The following is a 22,117-nucleotide window of genomic DNA, read 5'->3' as shown; positions in this document are numbered from 1 at the left end:
ATCTGGTCAAGAAGGACCTCGATCAAGGAAGTAAGAAGGAACCCAATGGTCACTCTAAAGGAGCTCCGTTATACAAAGAACCAACTCTGCCATAAAGGCTTGATTTATGAAGTGTTGCAGTGGCCACAGTTGAGCATATTTTAATTTAATTTTTTTATTTTATGTCATTATAGGTGGTTAAATGTAGATTGCTGGAAATTCTATCAATTCAAAATCAAATTCCACAAAGAAACAGAAAGGGAGTGCGGTCAAACCCATGTCAGTGTCCAGCAGCAACAGCATCTAATGTGGATGTGGCTCATACAGGTATAAAAACAAAGTGTCTTGTCTGTCGTGAAGTGTGAGCCAGCTGAACTGCTGCTGATTAAAAATCATTCACAAAAATTCAACAATGAAAACCAAATGCAGAAGTAAACTGGTGTTTATTATTATTATTTTTTTGTCTCAACAAACATAATCAATCATACTCTGGATAAACCAAACCAAAAGTAAATATTTGTAGTAGGGATGTGCTGATAACTGTTACATAATTTACTGTGATATTCAACACTTCAAGTAGATGTTTCGTAATACCAGTTTACACTTCATACTGGCAGCATTTGTGGGCAAAGTTTGTGCTTCTGAGCTCAAGTAGATTCTGCACTTCTCACTCAGCAGTTATAATAATTATCTCCAAATTATCTTCTGTGTTTTGTCAGCTTTGAAAAAGCATCCCACATGTACAGTAATTCCGTTTAATATACGAGTGTACTATAACATCGTCTCTAATATAATATTGTAACAGTATTAAACAGTGATAAAAAATTGGCAGTTATAATGAGAAACTTTATCAGCAAATCCCAAAGTAATCATTGTTAGTTCAGAACTTAGTTTAAAAAAATATATGGATAGTTTCTCACTCACTGCCTGACGAATCTATACGTCCACTCTAATGTAAGATAGATCAGAAAACTGGCATCATGATAACAAAAGACCACCGAATTCAAAATACTTAAATATAACCCTGTCATTCAGAACCAAAAGTCTATTGTATCCTTAAGCCTGGTTTATACTTTCAAAACCTATTGATGCTTGGCTGGACTTTCCCAAAGAGAAGCAAGCAAAAATTCCGTCCACCTCCTCGGTGATTGTCCAATAAAGATATGCATACAGGTATGCAGCGCTGGGGCAGCCAAACTGCGTTACAGTAACCACATCACAAACGGCAAGGTTCGACCCATATCGTCCAGCTGCTGTGCCGTCCTATTACAGTAATTGTTTTTCTTTTTAATTCTCACATGATACCAGCCAATCAGCATTCCTAGCAGTGGGAAGTCACATGATATACTTCGAACACAGGTCATGTCAATGAACCAAAAATGTAAACACACAGGATCCTGACGATCTGGGGTACGAGGGCTTATGCTCACCATTTTATCCAATTCTCAAAACCCCCCTTAGCAGTGATGAGATGAGCATAAATGAAGCAGATACTCAGTAAAATGTCATTAATATTTTAGGACACTAAGTTTTCTTCACATTGTACTTTAGCATAGCGATTAGAGGAAAATCTTTAGGAGATGCAGTCCTGCACAGGTAGAAGCAGCAGCCACTGGAATTTAGGGTTTATCAGCTTTTCGGATGGCACTCAGTAGCCCCATCAATGAAGCGTAAACCAGGCTTTAATCTCCTGACTGGAGAGCATCTAAACTCCCATCACTTCACATACAAATGAGACATGATATGAAAACACGGTGGCCTAAAATACTGTAGTACATTCATATACATCCTACGTCCGCTCAAAAGATACACATCTTATTAAAAAAATCATAACTGTAACATAGAAACCGAGAGCATGGTACATTCACACAGCAAAGTATTTACAAGTTAAACTGGCTCTTATTACCTGTTTCATATAGAAACTATTTTTATAAAAAACAAATGGAGTTGAAAAAGATTCTGGTTTTGCTTTCATACCAACTGACCAAGTAAAAAACCCTCATGAAAACCCATCTCAGCTGTAACGACTGCTACGGCTGCCCCGCCTCGACGGACTGCGACTATAGGAGTGATACGATCTGTAATAAATAAATTAATTCATTTACAGTTTTTTGATACAACAAAAATTACAATGACCGAAAAATCAAGATCAGTTTAGTGGAACCTGCTTACCGGGACCTGCGGTCAGAGCTTTGACTTCGTCTGTGTCGTCCTCTCCTGCCACCACTGCGACTTCGACTGCGGCTTGAATAACTGTCGTAGCTGTCTGATCTAAATTAAAATAAAAGTGCATAAGCCCATCAGAATCCGGACATTCCTCACACACACACCATCCTGAATTATACCTCCATAAATGATCTGTTTACAAGGGGGGAATCTATTTACACATTTACACTGACCAGTCATTTAAATACTACTGTACACACTGACCATTTCAAATGATCACAACTTTAGTACAAAGTTAACCAGTGGTATACCCTTAATAAAACAGTGAAATCAATCAGGCTTGGGCTGAAACACACACTGTACTGACCACAACCTGCACTAACCTTGACTTGTGGCGTCTTCTGGTCCAGCTCTTAGAACGACTTCTACTGTATGCAGAACTGTAGGGTTAAAAATACAAATCAACAAACATGCAAAATTAAAAGTGATACAAATTATGACTGCTTTTCATTTTTAGTAAAATAACAGTAGTCTTCACAACAGCAGCTTCCACACATACCTGCGGTAGCCGTGACTGCTGCTACCCTGGGACCGGGACCGGTTTCTACTGTATCTCCTTCTGCTTCTGCTGTATCTCCTGTCACATGCAGACGTAGAAATTAAAGAAACCCAATAATAGTGTACCCCGGAAAGGCTGTTACAATCTTCAAATGACAAAAATATGAAGAATAAAACGTCGTTCCTACCTGGACGAATAGCTGGAGCTCCTGGACCTGCTCCTCGAGTGAGTGTATGAGCGAGACACGTCTCTGTGCCTGGACCTGGGACTGGACGCAGAGCGGGACTTGCTCCGGGAATGCTCCCGGGATCCCGACTGCTCTCCTGTTGGAGTGGGAGAGCCCTCGTCACTGGAACTGTCCTGATTTCTGGGCCGCTGGTTTAACCGAGCCGTCTTGCGCACCTCATCGAACAGGGATCCCGGCCGGACCCGGTTTATGCTCTTGATCTCTATCTTGAGGCCCTGAGTTCTGGCCACTGCTTGCTCCTGGGTTCTGTTTACGTTCAGGGCTACGGCTGTTGCTGTGACTGACTGTACTACGGTCATACCCTTTAAAGGCTTCCATTTGGTATCATCAGAGATGACCGTGGTAGCAGCTTCTAATTCACTGGCAGGAGTAAAAACAGACAGACTTGTATCTGAGGACTGAGGTAGAGCTGGATCCTTTTTTATTGTGTGCAGCTCCAACACCAGTGGTTCCGCGGTGGTCTCGGTGTTGTGTTCTGGGGTACAGATTTCCATATCGTCCATATGGTCTTGGCTAGGACTTGACTGACTAAATGCTATCATCCCTCCCTGTCTGTTTCGTGCTGGTTTTTTTTCCTCTTTGATATTTAGCTTTAGTTGGTGTTTCGCCACATTTTCAGACTCATTTCCACTCCTAGAAGCCTCAGTAGTAGAGCTTATTTCTTTTAATATATTCGCTTTTACTAGTTTTGTTTGTCCATCTTTGACTTCACCTCGCTGCACAAGCGAATCATCTTCCTCCCCTTCCTCACCAAACTCCAACGGAGGCTGCCAGTGAAACGTCTCCTTCGGCTTCTGGTGTTTCTTCTTGGATCTTTTTGTTTTGTTCTTCGATCTGTGCGAGCCAGACCTGTCGGAATTTCTTCTCTTGTGCTTCCGCTTTGACTTTTTACTCTTGTGCTTTTTAACCTTTGTAAAACGATCAGAATTTTCCTTGTCGTGGTTTAATTCTCGCCCCGGTCGATTAGAAAGCCCAGTTTGGTTAGGCTCTTCGTTTTCCGGTTCTGAACTCGCCTCCCCTTCCTCCTTGTCCGACACGTGTTTAACTTCGCCGGCCTTCGATTCTGGAATTTCGGGGTCACTTTCAGAGTCCGAGCACTGAGCCCAGAGTTTCATCTTTTTCATTTCTGAGAGTTCGCCTTCCACCTTTACAGGAATTGGAGCTGAATTCTGAGCATCAGCAGGCACAGGCAACGGCTTGCTTGGGTGTTCGCCGTCACTTTGCCAACCGGATCCCGATTCTCCTTTAGAATTTGCTTTGTTTGGATTAAGATTTTTCATTGTAGACTCTAAGTCATGTGGTACAGAATCGAGCACCTTTTCCTGTACCTTGGAACCATTTTGTCTGTTGATAAGACCGCTTGCAGTATCCCTTTCATCACCAGAATGTGACGGAGATGTATCCTGTTTGGCCTGGCTGTGTATTACATCCTTGGTCCTTTTTTGCCCCGTCTTACGAGGACTCTCATGTTGTCTCTCCTTTTTTGAGGACTTTTTGCAGTATGAATAATACGAGTCTGAGGATGAAGATGAAGCAGACCTGCTGTAGCGACCAGGCGACACGGACTGATAACTAGAGCGACTCCTGCTTCTGGAACGACTAGAGGATGGACTCCTGGATAAATCTCCTCTCATATGAGAGTCGGGTTGCTTGTCGTACTGGTCAGCACTGTCGGATCCCTTGTGAGACTGAACGCTGGGTGGAGCTTTTCTTTCCACAGCGATTCTGCTGACCAGAGCTGGAGAGGTCTTTAACTTTGTTTCTTGGATGCGCACGTAAGATGGTTTCCAAGGTTTCTGTCCCGGTTTCCATCGAGAGGGAGGCGGGCTGTCGCTTAACGGCAAAACAGTGACGGTCGCCGAAGATTCACCCTTGGAGCTTTTGGGTTCCACAGCTTGTGCAGCAGTGGGTAATAAATTCCCAGCTTTTCTTTTAGTTTCATCTGTGAGCTTTGCTCTTCTAGAAGATCTTGACGTATGCCTTTTACTGTATGGTGATCCTGACCTATACCTAGATCTAGTCCTAGATCTGCTCCTGGACCTGGAACTATAGCTAGACCTAGAGTAAGAACGTGATCTGCTGACGGATCGCCCGGAAAGACTCCCCGACTTCGATCTTGAGAATGAACCGCTCTCAGATCGTGAAAGACTTCGGGAATAGGATCTGCCTCTCGATCTGGAGTAGGATCGCGACTCTCTGGACGAATTGGACGAGGACCGTCTCCTGTTCGACCTGTGAGAGTGGCGTGAGGTAGAAGGGGAGCGAGAGCGTGAATAGGACTTTCTTTCAAGACGGTTCGAGGCTTTTGAGTCTCTACCAGACGAAGCAGACGTCTCTCCTTTTGAAAACGATACAACTCCGAGTTTGTTCTTTTTATGCTTTTTTGAATGCTTTGGTTTCTTGGACTTTCTCTTGTGTTTGGCTTTTTTCTTTTCTCTTTTGTGTTTTTGATGCTGAACCGAGTGATCAGACGTCCGGTCTGAAGAGCGCTCCCGAGACCTGGACCATGACCTGGACCGTGACCACGGGGTGCCACTTATATCATCCCACCTGTAAGTAAGCAGTCATACAATGTGCTTTAGTTATTAGTGCCTATAGTTCAATACAAAGAAAAAAAACAACTTAAACTACGTTGCCAAAACTATGTAGACACTCTTTTTAATTAGTGGTGTACTTGTATTGCCACAAAAGCTGCATACCATGCAATCTCTATAGATCAATGGTAGCAGAATAGATCATACTAATTGACTTTTGAAGGACCACTGTCATAGGAGCATTATAGCATCTTACCAGTCAGGTTGTCAGCCCTGCTTCGATAAAAGTAATGTTATAAAGCTTGACAGTGTCAAATTAAGTATTCTGTTACTGTCAGCTTATGATAAATGTAACCTAAAGACTGTTTCTGAACAGAGATGCTCTGTCCCAAATCGACTGAATACATTTGAAGACATCACAGTTACACAGATTTTATGCTTTAGGAATATAAAGGCATTTGAAACAGTACCAGAAATTTAGCCATGTTAAATCTGCATGGGAATTCCAGTACCGAGTCAAGTTACCTGTCACACCACCCAAAAATAAATGAACTAATTCATTAACAACTGGAGAAAATACTTTAAAGCATAAGGCTTTCTTTATGTTAATTGATGGACTTGACGTTCATAATTTTGGCCATGTTGTGTACTGCGCAGAATCGTCTGTTATCACATTAAATAATGATTATAATTATAGGTAACTTAATATTTTATTAGGCCAGATTATCCAGAACACTGAGCTAAAATGAATTGTACGAGTTTTATTACAATGTATTCACAAACTAACTGTTGTTAAAAGCCAGACTTCTAACACTTTACCCATCTGGACCATCGCATTGAGAACAACTATAAAAACATTAATTTCCATTATTAGGAAGCATGCCTTGTGCTATGTGTTGCATAGATTATTATATGGTATAGTATTATGATCAGTTGTTTGCTTTGTGTGTCATTCATAGTATTTTGCTTATATGTTAAACCTCAGCCTCATTATTGATTCTTGAAAGCTTCTGTCCTGCTTTAAGATTGTTTTCAGTCAAGTTTGAATATTACTTAATATTCATTTTGTTCAAGTAAAACAGCATGTGATCATTTTCCCCGAGATTGATTCAATGATGGTGATACGCTACAACATATTAATAATCCTACCTCTCCCCTTTGCTCCATTTCTCTACACTGGGAGGCTGGTAGGTCTTGGTTCTCTGCATCTCTTCCTTCCAGTGTGGAGGAGTCTCGCTGCTCCCTCTGTCCTCCTCAGACTGGGACTTTGATCGAGGAGGAGTGTGGTACCTCTGCGGTGAGAATTTATACGGTTTTTAACGTTTTATATTCTTACTCTGACCACATAGCTGAGATAATTCTGGATTACCTTGGTTCCGCTCAACAGCAAATGATTTGCTACATCAGACTGAGAAATAATAAATATACATAATATACATAATATACATAACCAGCACAAGGAATCATATCTTACTCAAATGGGCTGATAAATTAAGAACTAAATGTTTGTAAAGACATTAATATGAAAGCCTTGATTTGTTAACCACTGTTTATTTTTACACACAAAAAAAATGTGTTTTCTGTTTTTTAATGACATTAAACTGTTCATACCATGGTGCCACGGCCTTTGATCTTCCGACCGGACTTTGTGACCACTGGTTTGGAAACATTTGGGACACTATCCTGCTTCTGTTCAGCACTAAAATATAGAAAAACACAGTGTCATGTTCAAAAGCTTCATTTGTTCTCTCTGCCTGGTATCATTAACGTGCATCCAAGTAGAAATCAGTTTTATATGAAAGATAATTAATTACATGACGGTCGTCTCTTCCTGCGCTGGAACGTCTCGTCGGAGCAGGAAGCGGTTTTCTGGTACAGGAGGGATCTCCTCCGGTCGGACCTTAGGCTTCTCCCTCTTTACGTTCTGTTTTTTCTGCCCATCCTCTTCCTCTACTATCTCTCGTTTAGAAGGGCTGCAAATATGTGAGAGCGCCGATATGAATGGAAGTGATGAAAAAGCAAATCAGGTAGTGCGGCACGAGCGAGGACGTTATAATTTATTTAAAGAGAGATTTTACATGTATTAGACAAACCAGATATTTCATGTTTTATTGAATTAACAAAAAATGCAAAAGACACTTTCATTTACAGAATCCTTTGTAAACGTTTGATAGTCTGATTGAATTTATTATATTTAAATATATTTAAAAAAATAAAGTCTTTTTAATGTTATGACAATTTAAAAACCCACGCGCGTGGACACGGGGAGAACATGCAAACTCCACACAGAAAGGACCCGGACCGCCCCACCTGGGGATCGAACCCGGGACCTTCTTGCTGTAAGGCGACAGTGCTACCCACTTACCTACCATGCCGCCCTAAAAATGATGTAGTAATAAAAACCCTCACCCTTCCCTCTTTGTTGCAGTGCTTCCCTAATGTCACTGAGTGACTGTAACTGACTCAGCAAAATATAACAGGACTTTATTCACCTCTCCTGACTTGCTGTTTTTTCGCGGCGTCTCTCTCTCCTTCCGGCTTCTTTCCGTCTTCTCTTTGCACGCCTGCTTTTGGACGAAAGCTTTTTCTTTTTGTGCAAATACTCATCATCAGGATCTTCTCCAGACTCCAGTGAGGACGATTCTGAACTCGGAGAGTCGTCTTCTGAGTAGAAAGCTTTTCTCTTCTTGCCCTCCAGCACTAAAGGTCAGCAATAGAGCAATAAAATGTATTTAATAAAAAAGTACAAATATGAAACAATTACTGTCGTCATGATTTCTCGCTGCCGTCACCCATGTCCATCACTAATCATTATTAATAAGCTGGGACAGATCTGACCTACCTACTGGGTGGGATTCGGTTTGCCTGGCTTTATATCACCATGATCTCTCACTACAGAGGAGAATTCTACCCAGAACAGGATATTTAAAGGTCAAGTTTACCATCGTTGGCAGATTTTGTAATCAGCTGCCCACAGTCGATCACTCTGACGTCGGCGTAAGGTCTGCTGGCAGAGTCCGTCTTTAGGCCCTCGATTTTCTTGATCACTTCAAACCCGGAGATGACCAGCCCGAATACCACGTGAACTCTGTAGTTCAAATAAAAGTAAAACCAATTACAGAGCTGTTTCACTGGCTATTTTGTGAACATTAGAACGTGTTTTTTTCAGATATGCTACCTGATCCTACCTGAGGTATCTGCTAATACAGAGTACAGATACACAAAACTTCTTGTTATTAATAAATGCACAGTTCAAGGCACTGTTCTTCACCGAACGCAGAACACAGCAAACTCAATGGAATGACTTTTACTGCTTTGATAAGTCAACACTGGGGCTAAATAACAGTAGAGAACATATGTAAGACTGATTTCTATAAAGTAAACCCACCCGTCCAGATGTGGTGCTGTCTTTGTGGTTCTGTTTTAGTAGTAAGATTATTCAGACGACAACAGCGAATCAGACGACATGTAAAAAGAGAGAGAGAAAGTGGAGAGCAATTTAAGACTCAGCTTAACACACAAGTCTTGTATAGTGTGTTGAATGTACAGTATAATAATACAGAAGTAATTCATGATTAATTTGCAGCTTAAATATCAGGATTGCAGAATTCCTTTCATACAATATATGATATTGTGAAGTCTATGATTGACCAGTGCCGATTTAATTAAACAGCTCATAATTTTACAGGACATGTTTACAAACTTAAACACATATCAGTATCATTTGTAGTTAAAAACAGGTAACAAGTTGCAAATACAAGCTAACAATGACAAATACAGTCAGGAGAGAGAAGCACAGCCTTGGAGAGAGACACATTACCTTGGCAGAGCAGGATGTTAAGAGTTTCTGCAAATTTTACACAAAAATGGCAAGAGAAAAATTGTAATACATTTGTAAGCAAAAAGGATCCAAGTTTTTTTGTAATACATTTGTGAACGTAAACTGAGAAGGGAAAAAGAAGAGAGATAAGCGTGCTGAGGGCACCTGCGTCACACATTAATACTGTATGCAGTGTCTCCGAGATTAATGTGGGACCAGAAAACGTACACAGAGGGACAAAACATCTGTCATGTGCAACTTACAGTAATGTAATAATGAGAAATGAATCCATTACAAACTGTAAACAGCCTCTATAGGCTATCGAGCTTTTCTAAATGATACAGGGATGGATGCTGACGAGGTAAATCCTAATTCGTCCTTCCACTCATCAGACAAGCCCAAATGTGTCTGTTAAGCCCCTGACCTTGAATATCAGGTACTGTACTACTACAGTAAATCTAATCACTGACTGATTTTCCCACTATCAGATTACTGAAGTGCATGTAAACTCCGATCACTGTACATGTAAACATGATCAGTGTCTAATATTACAGGCCTATATACTACTACAAAGGTATTTTGTATAAATAATAGAAACATTTAACGATGTGCCATTTAATATCGACCAGTCAGTCACATTAAATGGTTCACAGACACATTTGGATGCACATTTATATGAATGATCACATTTATATTGAACCTCACACACAAACGCTCTCTTCTTATCTGACTCAAATACTCACATGAAAAACTGGGAGCCGTTTGTGTCTTTGCCCCTGTTGGCCATGGACAGAAGGAAGGCTCTGTCATGTTTGAGAGAAAAGTTCTCGTCTGTTGGATACAGATACAGAGACAGAACACGGACTGAGTGCTGGCGGGCTCGTTTACAGAGGAGAGCTTTGAGACAAGATATCAATAAACTATTTTGTGCATTCGAATAAACTTTATCCAACCGATATTGTGTCATGATAGTTTAGAAGCATATCTGTATGATTGTGAGCATGCACGAGGTAGAACAGAGTCGTTTTATATTCGGAAGTACATTATATTAACACATTTTCTAAAATATTGTGTTTTCATTTGGCCTAATTGTTGTACGCCTTCCATCTGTTACTGAAGGTTTATATGAAACGACAACACAATGTTTTGATATTAAACACAACATCTAAGACCTGGTTACACTATAGCCGGGAGGACAAAAACTGCCAGACTATAAAATAAAGCATTGTTCAGAGGCAGTGTAAACACTATGCTATATATTTATGAGCCTAAGCAATAAATTCTGGGCTGATACAGCACCCAACAGAAGTCTCACACAATTTTATAGTATACATATACATTCTACATACATGTAACACAGATTAACAACCACTGCACTAAGCTGACATTTAAAAATCTGTGTCTTATTATAATCAATAATGTCTATCATGAAAAACAGACAATGTGAACAACAATATGCATTATGTAATAAATGCTGTATAACTGAACTGATCTGATCTGAGAGGTGAAACTATGTGGACACCCTATATACATATTTTAACTTAGAAAGGACAAAAGAACAAAAAAATCAACAACAAATCAAACAGAAGTGCACTGCAGCCTCTAAACGCCTGGCTCATATAATGAAGAGAGGGGAAGGAACAGTGTTTAGATTGTGTTACTGCTCTGTGCACATCTCTTACCTTCTCATTTTGCAAAAGACCACAATCTCTACAAATAAAAAAATATGTTGAAACATTTAGGCAGGTAGATTCTTGTTTCTTTGTTTTTTTTTAGTTTTTTTTTTAAATAAAGAAATGTCCCTAAGCTCCATGCTGAGTCAGGGAGAACCCGACATTTACACAAACAGAAATATAAGCCAGAAAGGACAAGAAGACTATAAGTGTTTAAGAAAAATACTAAATACCCATTTGTGAACTGCACATGCAACCTTTTATTAACAGATTTATACCAAACACATATATGCTTATGATATGTAAAGGTGTTTTATAGCTTTATATCTGTTTACCTTCGAAGTAGCCACCATATATGGACTCCCCTCCTCTTCCATTGCCTGAACAAACAAATAATTTAGTTACAGCAGTATACATGCAGCAGAAAGCATCTGTAAGGTCCTAAAGAAGATCCACTAGGAATGAGGTATACATGTTAAAACAGAAGAATAAATATATAAACGTACCTTCAGTGAAATCTCCACCTTGTATCATGAAGTTCTTAACAACTCGATGAAATACAGACCCTTTGTAGCATAATTTTTTCCCTGTAGTTTTACCAGTACCTTTCTCACCTGCAAACACATACCAACTTCCTGAGCTGAAAGTAGATTTGATTTTAATTCATGCTAATCAACCTAAATTAAAGGAACGTCTTTATATATACAAAAATCTACATAATTTTAACTTTACTCCAGTTCTCTTAATTATCTGTTCTGTAAACAAATCCTCACTCAGGTCGTAAAAAATAATTTGCAAAGCACATGCACAGGACTGGGCAATAACACAGACTTAGGTAGTCTGACAATCACATACTTACCAGTACACAGACAGAGGAAATTTTTGCTTGTCTTGGGACAAACATCTGAGAACAGCTGGAAGACAATGCGTCCAACTAAAAGAGAAAAATACAGGTTTAGTTTATAGATGTTTATAGATCTTCCAAGGCATTTAAAGACAAAATTGCCACGTCTAACATCATAAAACTAATCCATGCTCCATCAAACCTCAAATCACACCAGTTGCAAAGGTTTCCTAAACCTATTCTGTTGGGTGTGGCTGAAACACCTAATCTCAGTATTTAAAAGACATGTGCACATACTTTTGGTAATATTCTGTACCTAAAATATGTATCTAGATATTGGACAGCACTTGCTCTCTCTTAGGAGGATCCACCACACTAATAACTAACAACCAGTGTTTATATATATTCTTTATATAGAACAGTAGCTTAAAATGTGTTTACCTGGCTCTCTGTTGATTTCCACATCAAAGTAGCACTGGGGGCGATCTTTCACCCCCATACTGGACAGTACAGGCTGCTTGCAGGCTACTGTAAAAACACAACAAAGTTAAACCAAGTTAAACACTGTGCTGCTGAAGCAATGGAAAGAAGAAACTGAGATCATGAGATTAGTGAAATTTCCCCTTATATGGCATCTGTAAAGCCATCTCGAGTGAAACGTGCGAGTGCAAAAAATGACACAAACAGATCAGATTTAGATAAATCAGTGATGCACGTCTGGCACCACACAAATCTGAGTGCTACCAGAATCTTATACACACCTGACAGTAAGTGAAATGAAGCATGCGAGCAGTCCCCTGGGTGTGTGGTTCAGACCAAGCTACAGTTCTCATCAGAGCTAAAATGACGTGTTTGCCTCATGTCAGCTCATCTGATTTTCATGCTGAGTTTTAGTGCAAACAGGATCTCTGATTCTCACCAGCTGCTTCAGCAAACAGGACATGCAGTCTGTCTGGGTAAATGCCAAATGTCAGGAGGAAATGTCATAGTAGGCAAATCAGCATGGGCTTCACGGAAAAGTATTGGCAGGCCGTAAAACTGGTTACTGCACCTCTCCAAACTATTATTTCCTCTTTTAATTGTGTACCTACATGTTTAATTTTGCATTTTGTTCTCTGTTTTTCTTTTATTCTACAGTTGGATATTGATCCCAATACCAAGTTGTCAACCAATACTGATCTGATGCTTCGGTAATTAAGTCAAATGCATTATCTGAGATTAGAAATGATGTGCTTGTGTGAATCTCTGTCATTTTAACAAAGCACTGGATTGAATAAGTCTGTGATTTTCAGATCTGCCCAATACAATTTGGTTCATTCTGATTAAAAAGGATTTTGACCAACAGTAATACAGATCCTGAATGTCAAGCCAGGACAAATTTTGCTCTGTGGAACTTTGAACAATTTGGCATCAGGGGCTTGTAATAGGTCTGCTCGCTTACTGAGAGGAAAAGAGGAAAAATGCCAAGCACACAAGCAAGAAAAACACTCCCATGTAGGTAGAGGGGTGGACAAAATAATAGAAACTATGTAAAAGTGTTGTGACAGTAAACACTTTAATATGTGACATTTTAAAGCAACTGGCAGGATTATTGTTTCTAAGGGGACAATCTTGAGCCATGATATGTCTAATATGAACATAAATATGTGCTAAAGCCCACAAGAATAATCACATAATTAAACGAGCTCACCAGCTGATAGTTAAGTCTGCAAACTCTGTTAGGCTTCTGTAGCTGGATAATACAAGGTTGACTGAAGCCAAATCAAATATTTTGATTCTTATACTACATTGTAGATACAAATTTAATTTATAAATTTCTACTGTTTTAACATCGAATATACATTCACATTTTCAGCATTTAGTAGACACCTTTATCCAAAGAGATACAATACTGAGACAGTTTACAGTCTTAAGGAATTGAGGGTTAAGGGCCCTGCTTAAGGGACCAACAGCACCAACCTGGCAGTGGTGGGGCTTGAACCAACGACCTTCTGATTACTAATCCAGTACCTTAACCACTAGGCTACAACTACATAATATACTACAGCGTTTTAGCACTAAAACACAAAGCTCATACTATCATTCTACATAGTATTCCACTGAGAACAGAAAGCACAGTTCGCGCACTATTCTAACACACTATATAGTGGAGTAGTGTGCAATGTGGAATGCACCCAAAGTTTTGTCCAGATAAGCTAAAGCTAAAGCTAACAGCCAAGCTACCGAAGCAATGCAGTTAAGTGTGGACGTGTTTTAAACCCACAACCTTCATAACAGAAATGGCGTTCTATAATATTAGCTACAAACAACCTCAAGCATTTCTCATTAAAGCCAATATTTGCAATTTAACAATGTATACTTGTGACGCCCTTACCTGGCTAATCTGTACACGACACAAACAGGATCAGTGTTGAACCTAATGCTACCACAGAGGGCGCTGTTTCCATTAGAAGGCAGAGACTAGGGCGGTGTCCTAAACCGCATTACGTACACTAAATAGTGTGCCTAAAAGTAACCACATTGTGAGGCAAAGTGCACTAGTTTAGGGCACTGGTAGTAGTGTAGTGTCAGATTTGAGACCCAACCTACCATTTCTGCACAAACAGGCAATCGAAACTACAGAAAGGCTTCGATTAATTTTGATCAATGTAGCTCGCACACATTTACGAGCACTTAAATATTTAAAAAATAATAAATTTCATAATACAAGCACTTGATCAGACGGGTGAATTTAATCAATCACATTTATTAAGGCTTTTCTCTTCATACAAAGACTTTTCTTACTTCCTTCAATAGCGGACGTTGTTCCAAATACATTTTAGCTCCCTTACACATCAGCACTACGTTAAGCACTACTGCATTAACATTTGCACCGTATCTAGTGCACTACTGGGTCAAATCCTCAGATTTGGATTGAACCGTGTTTAGGTTTTTCTGACGTTTCGAACAACGTAGAGAGGAAAACAAAAAACCTTCTGGTTGTCAACCAGAAATAATCATACAGTTATAATAATAAAATAAAACTAATGATCAGATTTATTAATAATTAGGTCTTTACTGAAGTACAGTTTATATAAAAGGATTATCCAAAACGAGATTATCAGCAAACAATGAGGTATGTGCTAATCACTTTATCCATGCACCTGCTGTTAGTGCTGGTAAACCCTAGAATGAGTAAAACTGTCTTAGTTTTTTATATATTAAAGCAATTATTTAAGATAGCTGATAAAACAGTAAAAGCTCAAGTATATCATGTGTTTATATTTAATGTTTACATGTATTAATACAAACTAAAATTAATTATTTAATAAATTGTAAATCGTCAAGAACTAAAAATGCAAATGCTTCTTGTACAGTATTACACATGCATTTGTGCTGCTTACTGGAAAATATCGCGATACTTTAGAACTTTCGATGGTTCCAAGGCATTATCGCGATATTTAGTGTTGAAAGGTTGCAGAACTGGTGCTACATCCTGGTTGACTTGCATCATAGGTTGCATTCCCTGGATAGGCTCCTGATCTACCGCATCCCTGATCAGGAAAGGGTTAGGGTTGAATAACATTGGCAATTGGATCACACAGCAGTCTAATGCACTAGCCCAACATCATGAAGAGTTTAAGCTCAACACACACACAATTTGCTGTATCTAAAGAAGGGTTGGACTTTATTATGTGTAGAATTACAATTCACTACATGTTCGTGTCAGTAATTTCCCTTTTTTAATTAAAACTCTTGGTTAGCCCAAGTTCTTGAATATGTGTAATAACTCATGCTTGATGTTAATATCATATTCTAGAGTTACTCCATCCTTGGCTAACTTGGCTCATGTTGTTATTTCTCTGTGTGTTTTCCAGGATGTGTGTTCGTGTAGGAGTGTGTGTTGGAGCATGTCACTGATTGTGTTCGTGTTGGCGGTGCGGATCAGGGATGGACTCCCTTTGTCCGCCTCCACAGATTTTCACCACAGCAGAGAGCTGCAGGAGAGGAAACAGCAAATCCGAGCCCTATCGAAGTCGCTGGGCTCGCTGCCCGAGAGAGGGATCATCACGGGCCACGAGCTCCATATCTAGTGAGTTACCAGCGTACACAGTTCACTCGCTCACTGTGAGCGGGAGCCACATGAGTGACTGTGTGTTGCTCTGTGATGGGATGGTGTCCTGAGAAGCTAATACATGATTTAGAAATGAAAGAGCACAAAGGTCAAACGGTTTTTTTCCAAGTTTCCTGGGATTCTAACATTCTTTAAAAATACAAACGCGATACCGTAGAAATGAATTCGATTGAATGAAATATGTTTGTGTGTAGAAGTGAATAAAAGCTGATGATTTACAATCTTGTCCTCATGTGTTGCAGCTTCCTCGCGTCTGAGGGCGTGGCTTACCTGAGCGTGTGCGTGTCCAGCCTGCCTGCCGCCGTGGCTTTCTGCTTCCTGGAGGATCTTCGCTGGGAGTTCACGGCCGGCTTCGATAGCTTCGCGGTCGCTCAGGCGGCCCGGCCGTACCCGTTCCTGGGATTCGGTTAGTGCCTGGGAGGATCCCTCCTTATTTCTTCCTTCCATAAGGGCCTTGTTTAAGGACCCAACAGTGGCTGCATGACAGTGGCTGGGATTCGAACTCTCAGCCTTTCAACTGACACCCCAAAGCTCCACTCACTAGGCTCCCACTGTCCGTATATGATCTGCAGAATGTAATCTCTGTGTGTGGGATTGATTCTTCTTTGCAGATGGTGTGATCCAGAAGCTGCAGCAGCATTATAACCAGAGTGGAGGTCCCTCGCTCGGAGTCACTCTGTCCGAGGTGCAGGAGGAGCTGAAGCTCAGTCCCCCTCCTGTCCTCACTATGGATGATATCCAGCTCAGTAACGGAGCCGCAAACGGCCACGTCGATCAGACAGCCGCGCCAGGTTTATTCCACTGTTCTAATTCAAACAAACAAGAAACTACAGTGTTTTGTGTTTATATCACACTGACCCGCTCAAATGATTAAACTTCACTCTAGGTCAGAATCAGAGAATGGAGCCGGTCTCAGCGCCTGGAATCCTCTCACTTGTACTCAACATCATGTGTGCTGCTCTTAATCTGATCCGGGGAGTCCACCTCATCGAATACACCTTCCAGGTAACATACTGCTTTAGATTACGTACATAACAGACGAGTGAAATGAATCATCATGGTATGAAAGTCTCATTTCCCGGTTTAGAGCTTAATGCAAAGAAAACCAAACCAGTTTTAAGAACTTATGGGTTTGATGACAGTGACCAGTCACATCTTCTGGCTGGGCGTTTAGTTACTAGCCAGTTCTTTATGTGGTCATGAGGAGGTTATTAATAAACGTCTGTGTTTGTTTGTGACAGGATGATTATGATAGCCTGTGGAACGTTGTGGCGTTTCTGCTGGCGTTTGTGTGCTGTGTGTTACAGGTAAGTTAGCTCATATTTAAAAACAAAGGAAAGGTTTGTAGCTGTTTTAGAAGCAAACCCTTAAGTTGTGTGTAATTCAAGTGGTTTTGGGGATTCACCTTGTAAAGAAGGCGTGTTTGTGCCTCACATCCTACAGTGTCACCTATATTTATTCCACTCGTCCCTGAAGAAGCTGAAGTGCTTCACACTCCTCACCATCATCGTGCTTTGCAACGGCTTCCTGTTCGGCCTGAGGAACGTCTGGCAGCTGACCTTCCACATGAGCGTGGCTGTCGTCTCCACTGTCCTCTGTCTTAACCGCAGGCTGCTGGACAGGAGCTCGGACTGCAGCGTGTGAGGACAAACACATGCAGGATCCCCTGGTGCTGCTGCTAATACACACAGGTGTAAGGAGCAGTGGACGGCGACAGCACAACAGTTATTCACGCTATTAACACATTGATTTTCAACAAAAGACTTCCTGCCAGGACTGACTGGCCCAAACAGTATAAATACACCTGACATTTTACTCTCGAGTGTTAAACAACATCCGTCCACAGTTTGACTCTGATATGTGTGGGTAAAGGATAAAAGCTCTTTGTTTAAATGCATTATTTTGTAAATCAATAAGCTTTTTCAGAAAGGATTTTGAATGTAATAAAGGTTAAAGGGACAAATTAAGGGACTTTGGAATATAAGGTAGTTTGTCTTTACTATTCTGAATCATTCAAAGATTAAAAAAGAAAAAAAATCTTCAGTTGTTTAACAAAATATTACGAGTTTTGTGTACAATAAGTGGTGAAGATCGACTTTATGACGTTGTTTGCCTAAATGTTACTGTAGTATAAATTTGTCTACATTATATCGGACCTAGTCTACTAGCAAGCTAGTCAGAATAGTCTTTTGCACTAATTTTTTGTTTACAAATCTATAACGAGTGTATTTTTGTACATTTAATTGGTAGAAGTTGATTTTATAGCTGACAGTATTAGCTGGTATGTTTAGCAGTACCCTATTTCTTGGTTTGTATAGGGCTTCAGCCATCCCCCCTAGGACACAGAGAATCATGTCTGTGTAGATGCCCAGCCGGCTGATAGTAGCGCTTAGATTCGAACCTAGATCTCAACGCTGCGTCAATTAAACGCTCAACTGACGTGATTAAGGACCTAATAAAGATAAACTGGGGCATAATCCTTCAAGTTTTTATTGTACATTAACATTATTAATTTATTACATTTGACTACCATGGCAGCTGGTTTTGTTCACCTTTCTAGACTGTAATTCCTAATTACCTAACAACTTTACCAATAAATCTTAATTTTATAATCTTACATTTTTATTATTTAAAGATCCAGGGTGTATTTCATAAAGGTGTTATTCATTTCTCTGATCATTTCCCTACCCCATTTACCCTATTGTGATATTGTTTTTATAGTTTTTTATATTCTAAATGAAGTGTTGTTTTAAATATGTAAGATTGTACTACTGGTAATATCTGCTTTTGTGTTCTTATGCTATAAAAATACATTTACAGACACCAAATAATATTCTTTAACACCCAGTTACAGAAAATTCAACATGTAATTACATGTGCTTTAGTTCAGCTCTTACTAAATGGTTATACAGGATGTGCTTTAATGTAAACAGGTTAATGTTTAATGGGTAAAACTTATTGGAACGGAGGTGGCTCAGCAGTCAGTTTTGTGTTGTCCAGAAGGGTATAAGTTCGCCTCCTAGGATGGTCAGAATCAAGTGTCTATGAAAATGATGTAGAAACTTTGGGATTGGGATTTATAATAAGAAGTTTTGCTGGGTTAAATAAGCACACAGTAGCTACACACTGCTCTACAGTCTCACTTCAGTAACTGAATCTGATCAACACGCATTTGAATCGACAATCTTTCAATGCTTTTAGTGTTGGGTTGTTTTTTCCCAGTTTTTGAATAAATGAAGGGTGTTTAATCTGCAGGCTTGTGCAGTTTGTGTGGGTTTGAATACGTCTGGGGATTTTCTAATAGTGTTGTGATATTATTAACTATGCTGACCAAATGAATGATGAATTTGTTACATCTGTAATGTCTGTAAATCTGATATTTTGCTATGATATGCAAGTTCGGTCTTCTAGTAGATTCACACATGGACATTTGTTTGAGTGCTAATTTATCATGCTTTGTAAATAAAGTCCTATAAACGAACAGGTCGGTGTGTTTTTATTCCTGCTGAACTTGATTTGATCAGTTCGTTTTGTCTGAAGTTCACTTTGCACCTCAGATTTGAGATATTTGAAAAATAATTCTAATCTGGTTTGTTGGTGATTTTTTTTCTCTCACATTAAATCACATTTGGAGCTGTTATGTCAAACATCACTTTAGGAAGAGGTAGAGGAATGACATCTGAAGAAGAGCTAATAGGCTTTGGCAGAATAAAAATGATATAAGATCATTTGCAAAAAAAAGTGATGATCTAATATTAATTTTGTTAATAAAAAACTACAGGGAGTCCTCACAAATGTTACCTGTCCCAAATAATAGGTGACTAGATAAGATAATGGGTACAGAATGAATTGTATTAATAAGCACTTTAGGTTTTTGATTTCTAGATTTTAATTTCTACAAATAATTGCTGCAAAATAGAAAGTTCCTAGTTGTTTTCACAGCTAACTGGAAAATTTAATTTTGATCTGTTTTGCCAAGGTCCAGGTCTAGAAACACCGCGACCCTGATAAGAATGCAATAACTGAAAATGAACAGATTACAAAAATAATTTATTAAATGAAGTGATTTTTAATACAGTAATTACCAAATTGGAGGTGTAGTATTTGTGTCTGAACAGTAGGAGGCGCTCTGCAAACACACTTCTACTCTTTATGTCACAGATTTGGGATTTTTAAATGATTTTATAGGATTTAATGGTGTAAATACAGAAAAACATTCAATTAATTCAATTAAAAACTGATACCAACATTAAAGTAGTTTTATACTTTAGAAAACGTAAACACGATCAGCTCAAGATGTGATGAAACTCTTTAAACTATAAATTTAGTCCCTGGCTGAGCTGATCCAGATCTCGACTTGCTGCTGTCTGAGATTTTGAACACGTTTTACTGTGCTGTAATAGGACCAGCAGGAGGTCTTACTTCTAACCCAGTAAGCACTGTCTAGCTCCCATAATGAAAAATACAGGGTTGCTAAATTGCTCCCATTGCAACTGTTCCAGGAGCTCAAGGATCAAGCAGATTTCAGAGCAGATTATTTCCTTTTTCTCTGTGTAAGAATGATAAGATCAGATGAAGATTCTGATCCTGTGCACAAGCTGAACCTGGTCATGCTGCACCAACTAATCATGTCTAACTTGACAATCTCGCAATGATAAGCAATAATTAAATAAACGTATAAAGAAGTGAATGAATAAATAAATGAAGGGTGTTTCATCTACAAGTTTGTGCTGTTTTCTGGGTGAGTTGTGATTATTAAAATGTTGCTGACTGAATGAACGATGTTTGTTATATCTGTAATATCTGTAATCTAATATTTTGAATGTGTAAATCCTCATTTGTATTAAAAACACTGTATTAAATGTAAAATAGAAGCACTATGTTCACCTCTGGCCTTAGAAGACATTTATGGCATTTAGCAGGTACACTTCCAAACGACTTATAACTCTGACTGATACAATTCACATAATTAAGGGTTAAGAACCTTGCTCAGGGCTCCGACAGTGGCGACTTGGTAGTGGTGGGGCTTGAACCAGTGACCTTCTGATTACTAAATCTCCAGGGATATACTGTGATTGGATTCTGCCCCGCTGCCAAACACGTCAAGGGATTTGTTAGTCAGTGTAATGGTCAGTCATTTCTGTTATACTGATCTGAGTGAAATACTGGATAGTCAAAGCTAAGAAGGTCCTTTCTGTGTGGAGTTTGCATGTTCTCCCCGTGTCTTTGTGGAATTGACAATTGGAGCTACTTAAATTGCCCTTTGTGTGTGTGTGTGTGTGTGTGTGTGTGTGTTTTGTACCTTTCGCCTGGTCAATCGGACCCACTGCAACCCTGAATAGTGGTAAAACAGACAATAAATGAACGTCCTTATTTTGATTTGCTATGATAGCTTGACACTCCGTATTTAAAAGGATTATAGCACCAGTATTTGTTTGATATTAATATTTGATATTATTTATACATACACATCCTGTATCATGTAAGCCTGTATAACAGAATGTGCATCGCTGTCCGTTAATAAAACTCAAATTCTCCTGCAGTCAGATGATCCGACCTCTTCAGGGATTCTGTTACCAATCTGTTTTACTTCTTGCTTGAGGATAAAAATTCGTCCTTCCTCCTCATATTAAATCAATTCTTTGCGGCTCCTTCCACTGCATTATCACCCCCCCCCCCCCCCCAAATCTCTGTGCTTTGTGTATGCGAGGATGAAGCAGGTCTATTTTTAAAATCTTGTAAGGAAAAACTCCTCTCTGAATAATTCAGACTGAAAAAGCTTCCTCGTGGCTCTGGATTATTTCTCCAGTGAGTGTTTCAGGGAGCGCCATCATTTGTCCAAAATGATCCCTCCTTCTGAATTTGGTCATCCTCACTTCCCCACTGCTCACTGACTGAGGGGGGGTCGCAGACTAGCACATGTCCACTTCTTACGAGTCTTTACACTGACCGGCGGAGGATTCTTACAGAGCTTTGACACAAACAGAGGACCACACCCGGACACTCGGCTCTCTGTACGCCTTCACCATTTGTCCCAGTGCCACAGGCAAAAAGTAGGAAAGTCGAAGATGTTGCAGATGTTGGGTATCTATTCGATCCTTCATCAGTCAGACGTGATTGTGCCAATCCAGGCAGGTGGCACCACTGCTATTCGAACCCTGACTCTGAGACTCCTAGTGTC

At 39.6% G+C, this 22,117-nt stretch overlaps 2 protein-coding genes across 3 annotated transcripts; one reads left to right on the top strand and one right to left on the bottom strand.

Moving 5' to 3' along the window:
- Positions 1 to 403: 403 nt before the first annotated feature.
- nktr (natural killer cell triggering receptor) lies at positions 404 to 14,218 on the bottom strand. 2 transcript variants are annotated; one of them, XM_062986025.1, is made up of 17 exons: positions 14,197 to 14,218; positions 12,264 to 12,350; positions 11,838 to 11,912; positions 11,485 to 11,592; positions 11,314 to 11,358; positions 10,049 to 10,136; positions 8,874 to 8,903; positions 8,428 to 8,573; positions 7,978 to 8,185; positions 7,300 to 7,458; positions 7,097 to 7,184; positions 6,635 to 6,777; positions 2,892 to 5,501; positions 2,705 to 2,782; positions 2,529 to 2,585; positions 2,152 to 2,250; positions 404 to 2,057 (listed from the first exon to the last, which is right to left on the bottom strand). In XM_062986025.1, the coding sequence occupies exons 2-17, from the start codon at positions 12,319 to 12,321 to the stop codon at positions 1,994 to 1,996; spliced, it is 4,056 nt and encodes a 1,351-aa protein (XP_062842095.1). In that variant the 5' UTR covers positions 12,322 to 12,350; positions 14,197 to 14,218; the 3' UTR covers positions 404 to 1,993. The 2 variants fall into 2 exon arrangements, with proteins under 2 accessions (XP_062842095.1, XP_062842097.1); XM_062986027.1 differs by lacking the exons at positions 11,485 to 11,592; positions 11,838 to 11,912; positions 12,264 to 12,350; positions 14,197 to 14,218 and adding an exon at positions 10,988 to 11,015 and having other exon boundaries at positions 11,314 to 11,344.
- Positions 14,219 to 14,816: 598 nt separating this feature from the next.
- On the top strand, positions 14,817 to 17,907 carry sec22c (SEC22 homolog C, vesicle trafficking protein). The gene is made up of 7 exons (XM_062986028.1): positions 14,817 to 14,937; positions 15,680 to 15,894; positions 16,179 to 16,342; positions 16,548 to 16,727; positions 16,823 to 16,941; positions 17,178 to 17,243; positions 17,380 to 17,907. Exons 2-7 carry the CDS (start codon positions 15,713 to 15,715, stop codon positions 17,578 to 17,580), a joined length of 912 nt encoding a protein of 303 aa, XP_062842098.1. The 5' UTR covers positions 14,817 to 14,937; positions 15,680 to 15,712; the 3' UTR covers positions 17,581 to 17,907.
- The last annotated feature ends 4,210 nt before the right edge of the window (positions 17,908 to 22,117 follow it).

The sequence above is a fragment of the Trichomycterus rosablanca genome, chromosome 23 (assembly GCF_030014385.1).
Source record: "Trichomycterus rosablanca isolate fTriRos1 chromosome 23, fTriRos1.hap1, whole genome shotgun sequence".
Classification (NCBI taxonomy): domain Eukaryota; kingdom Metazoa; phylum Chordata; class Actinopteri; order Siluriformes; family Trichomycteridae; genus Trichomycterus; species Trichomycterus rosablanca.
The sequence above is the reverse complement of the archived record's forward strand: the minus strand, read 5'-3'. Positions and strand labels throughout refer to the sequence as shown.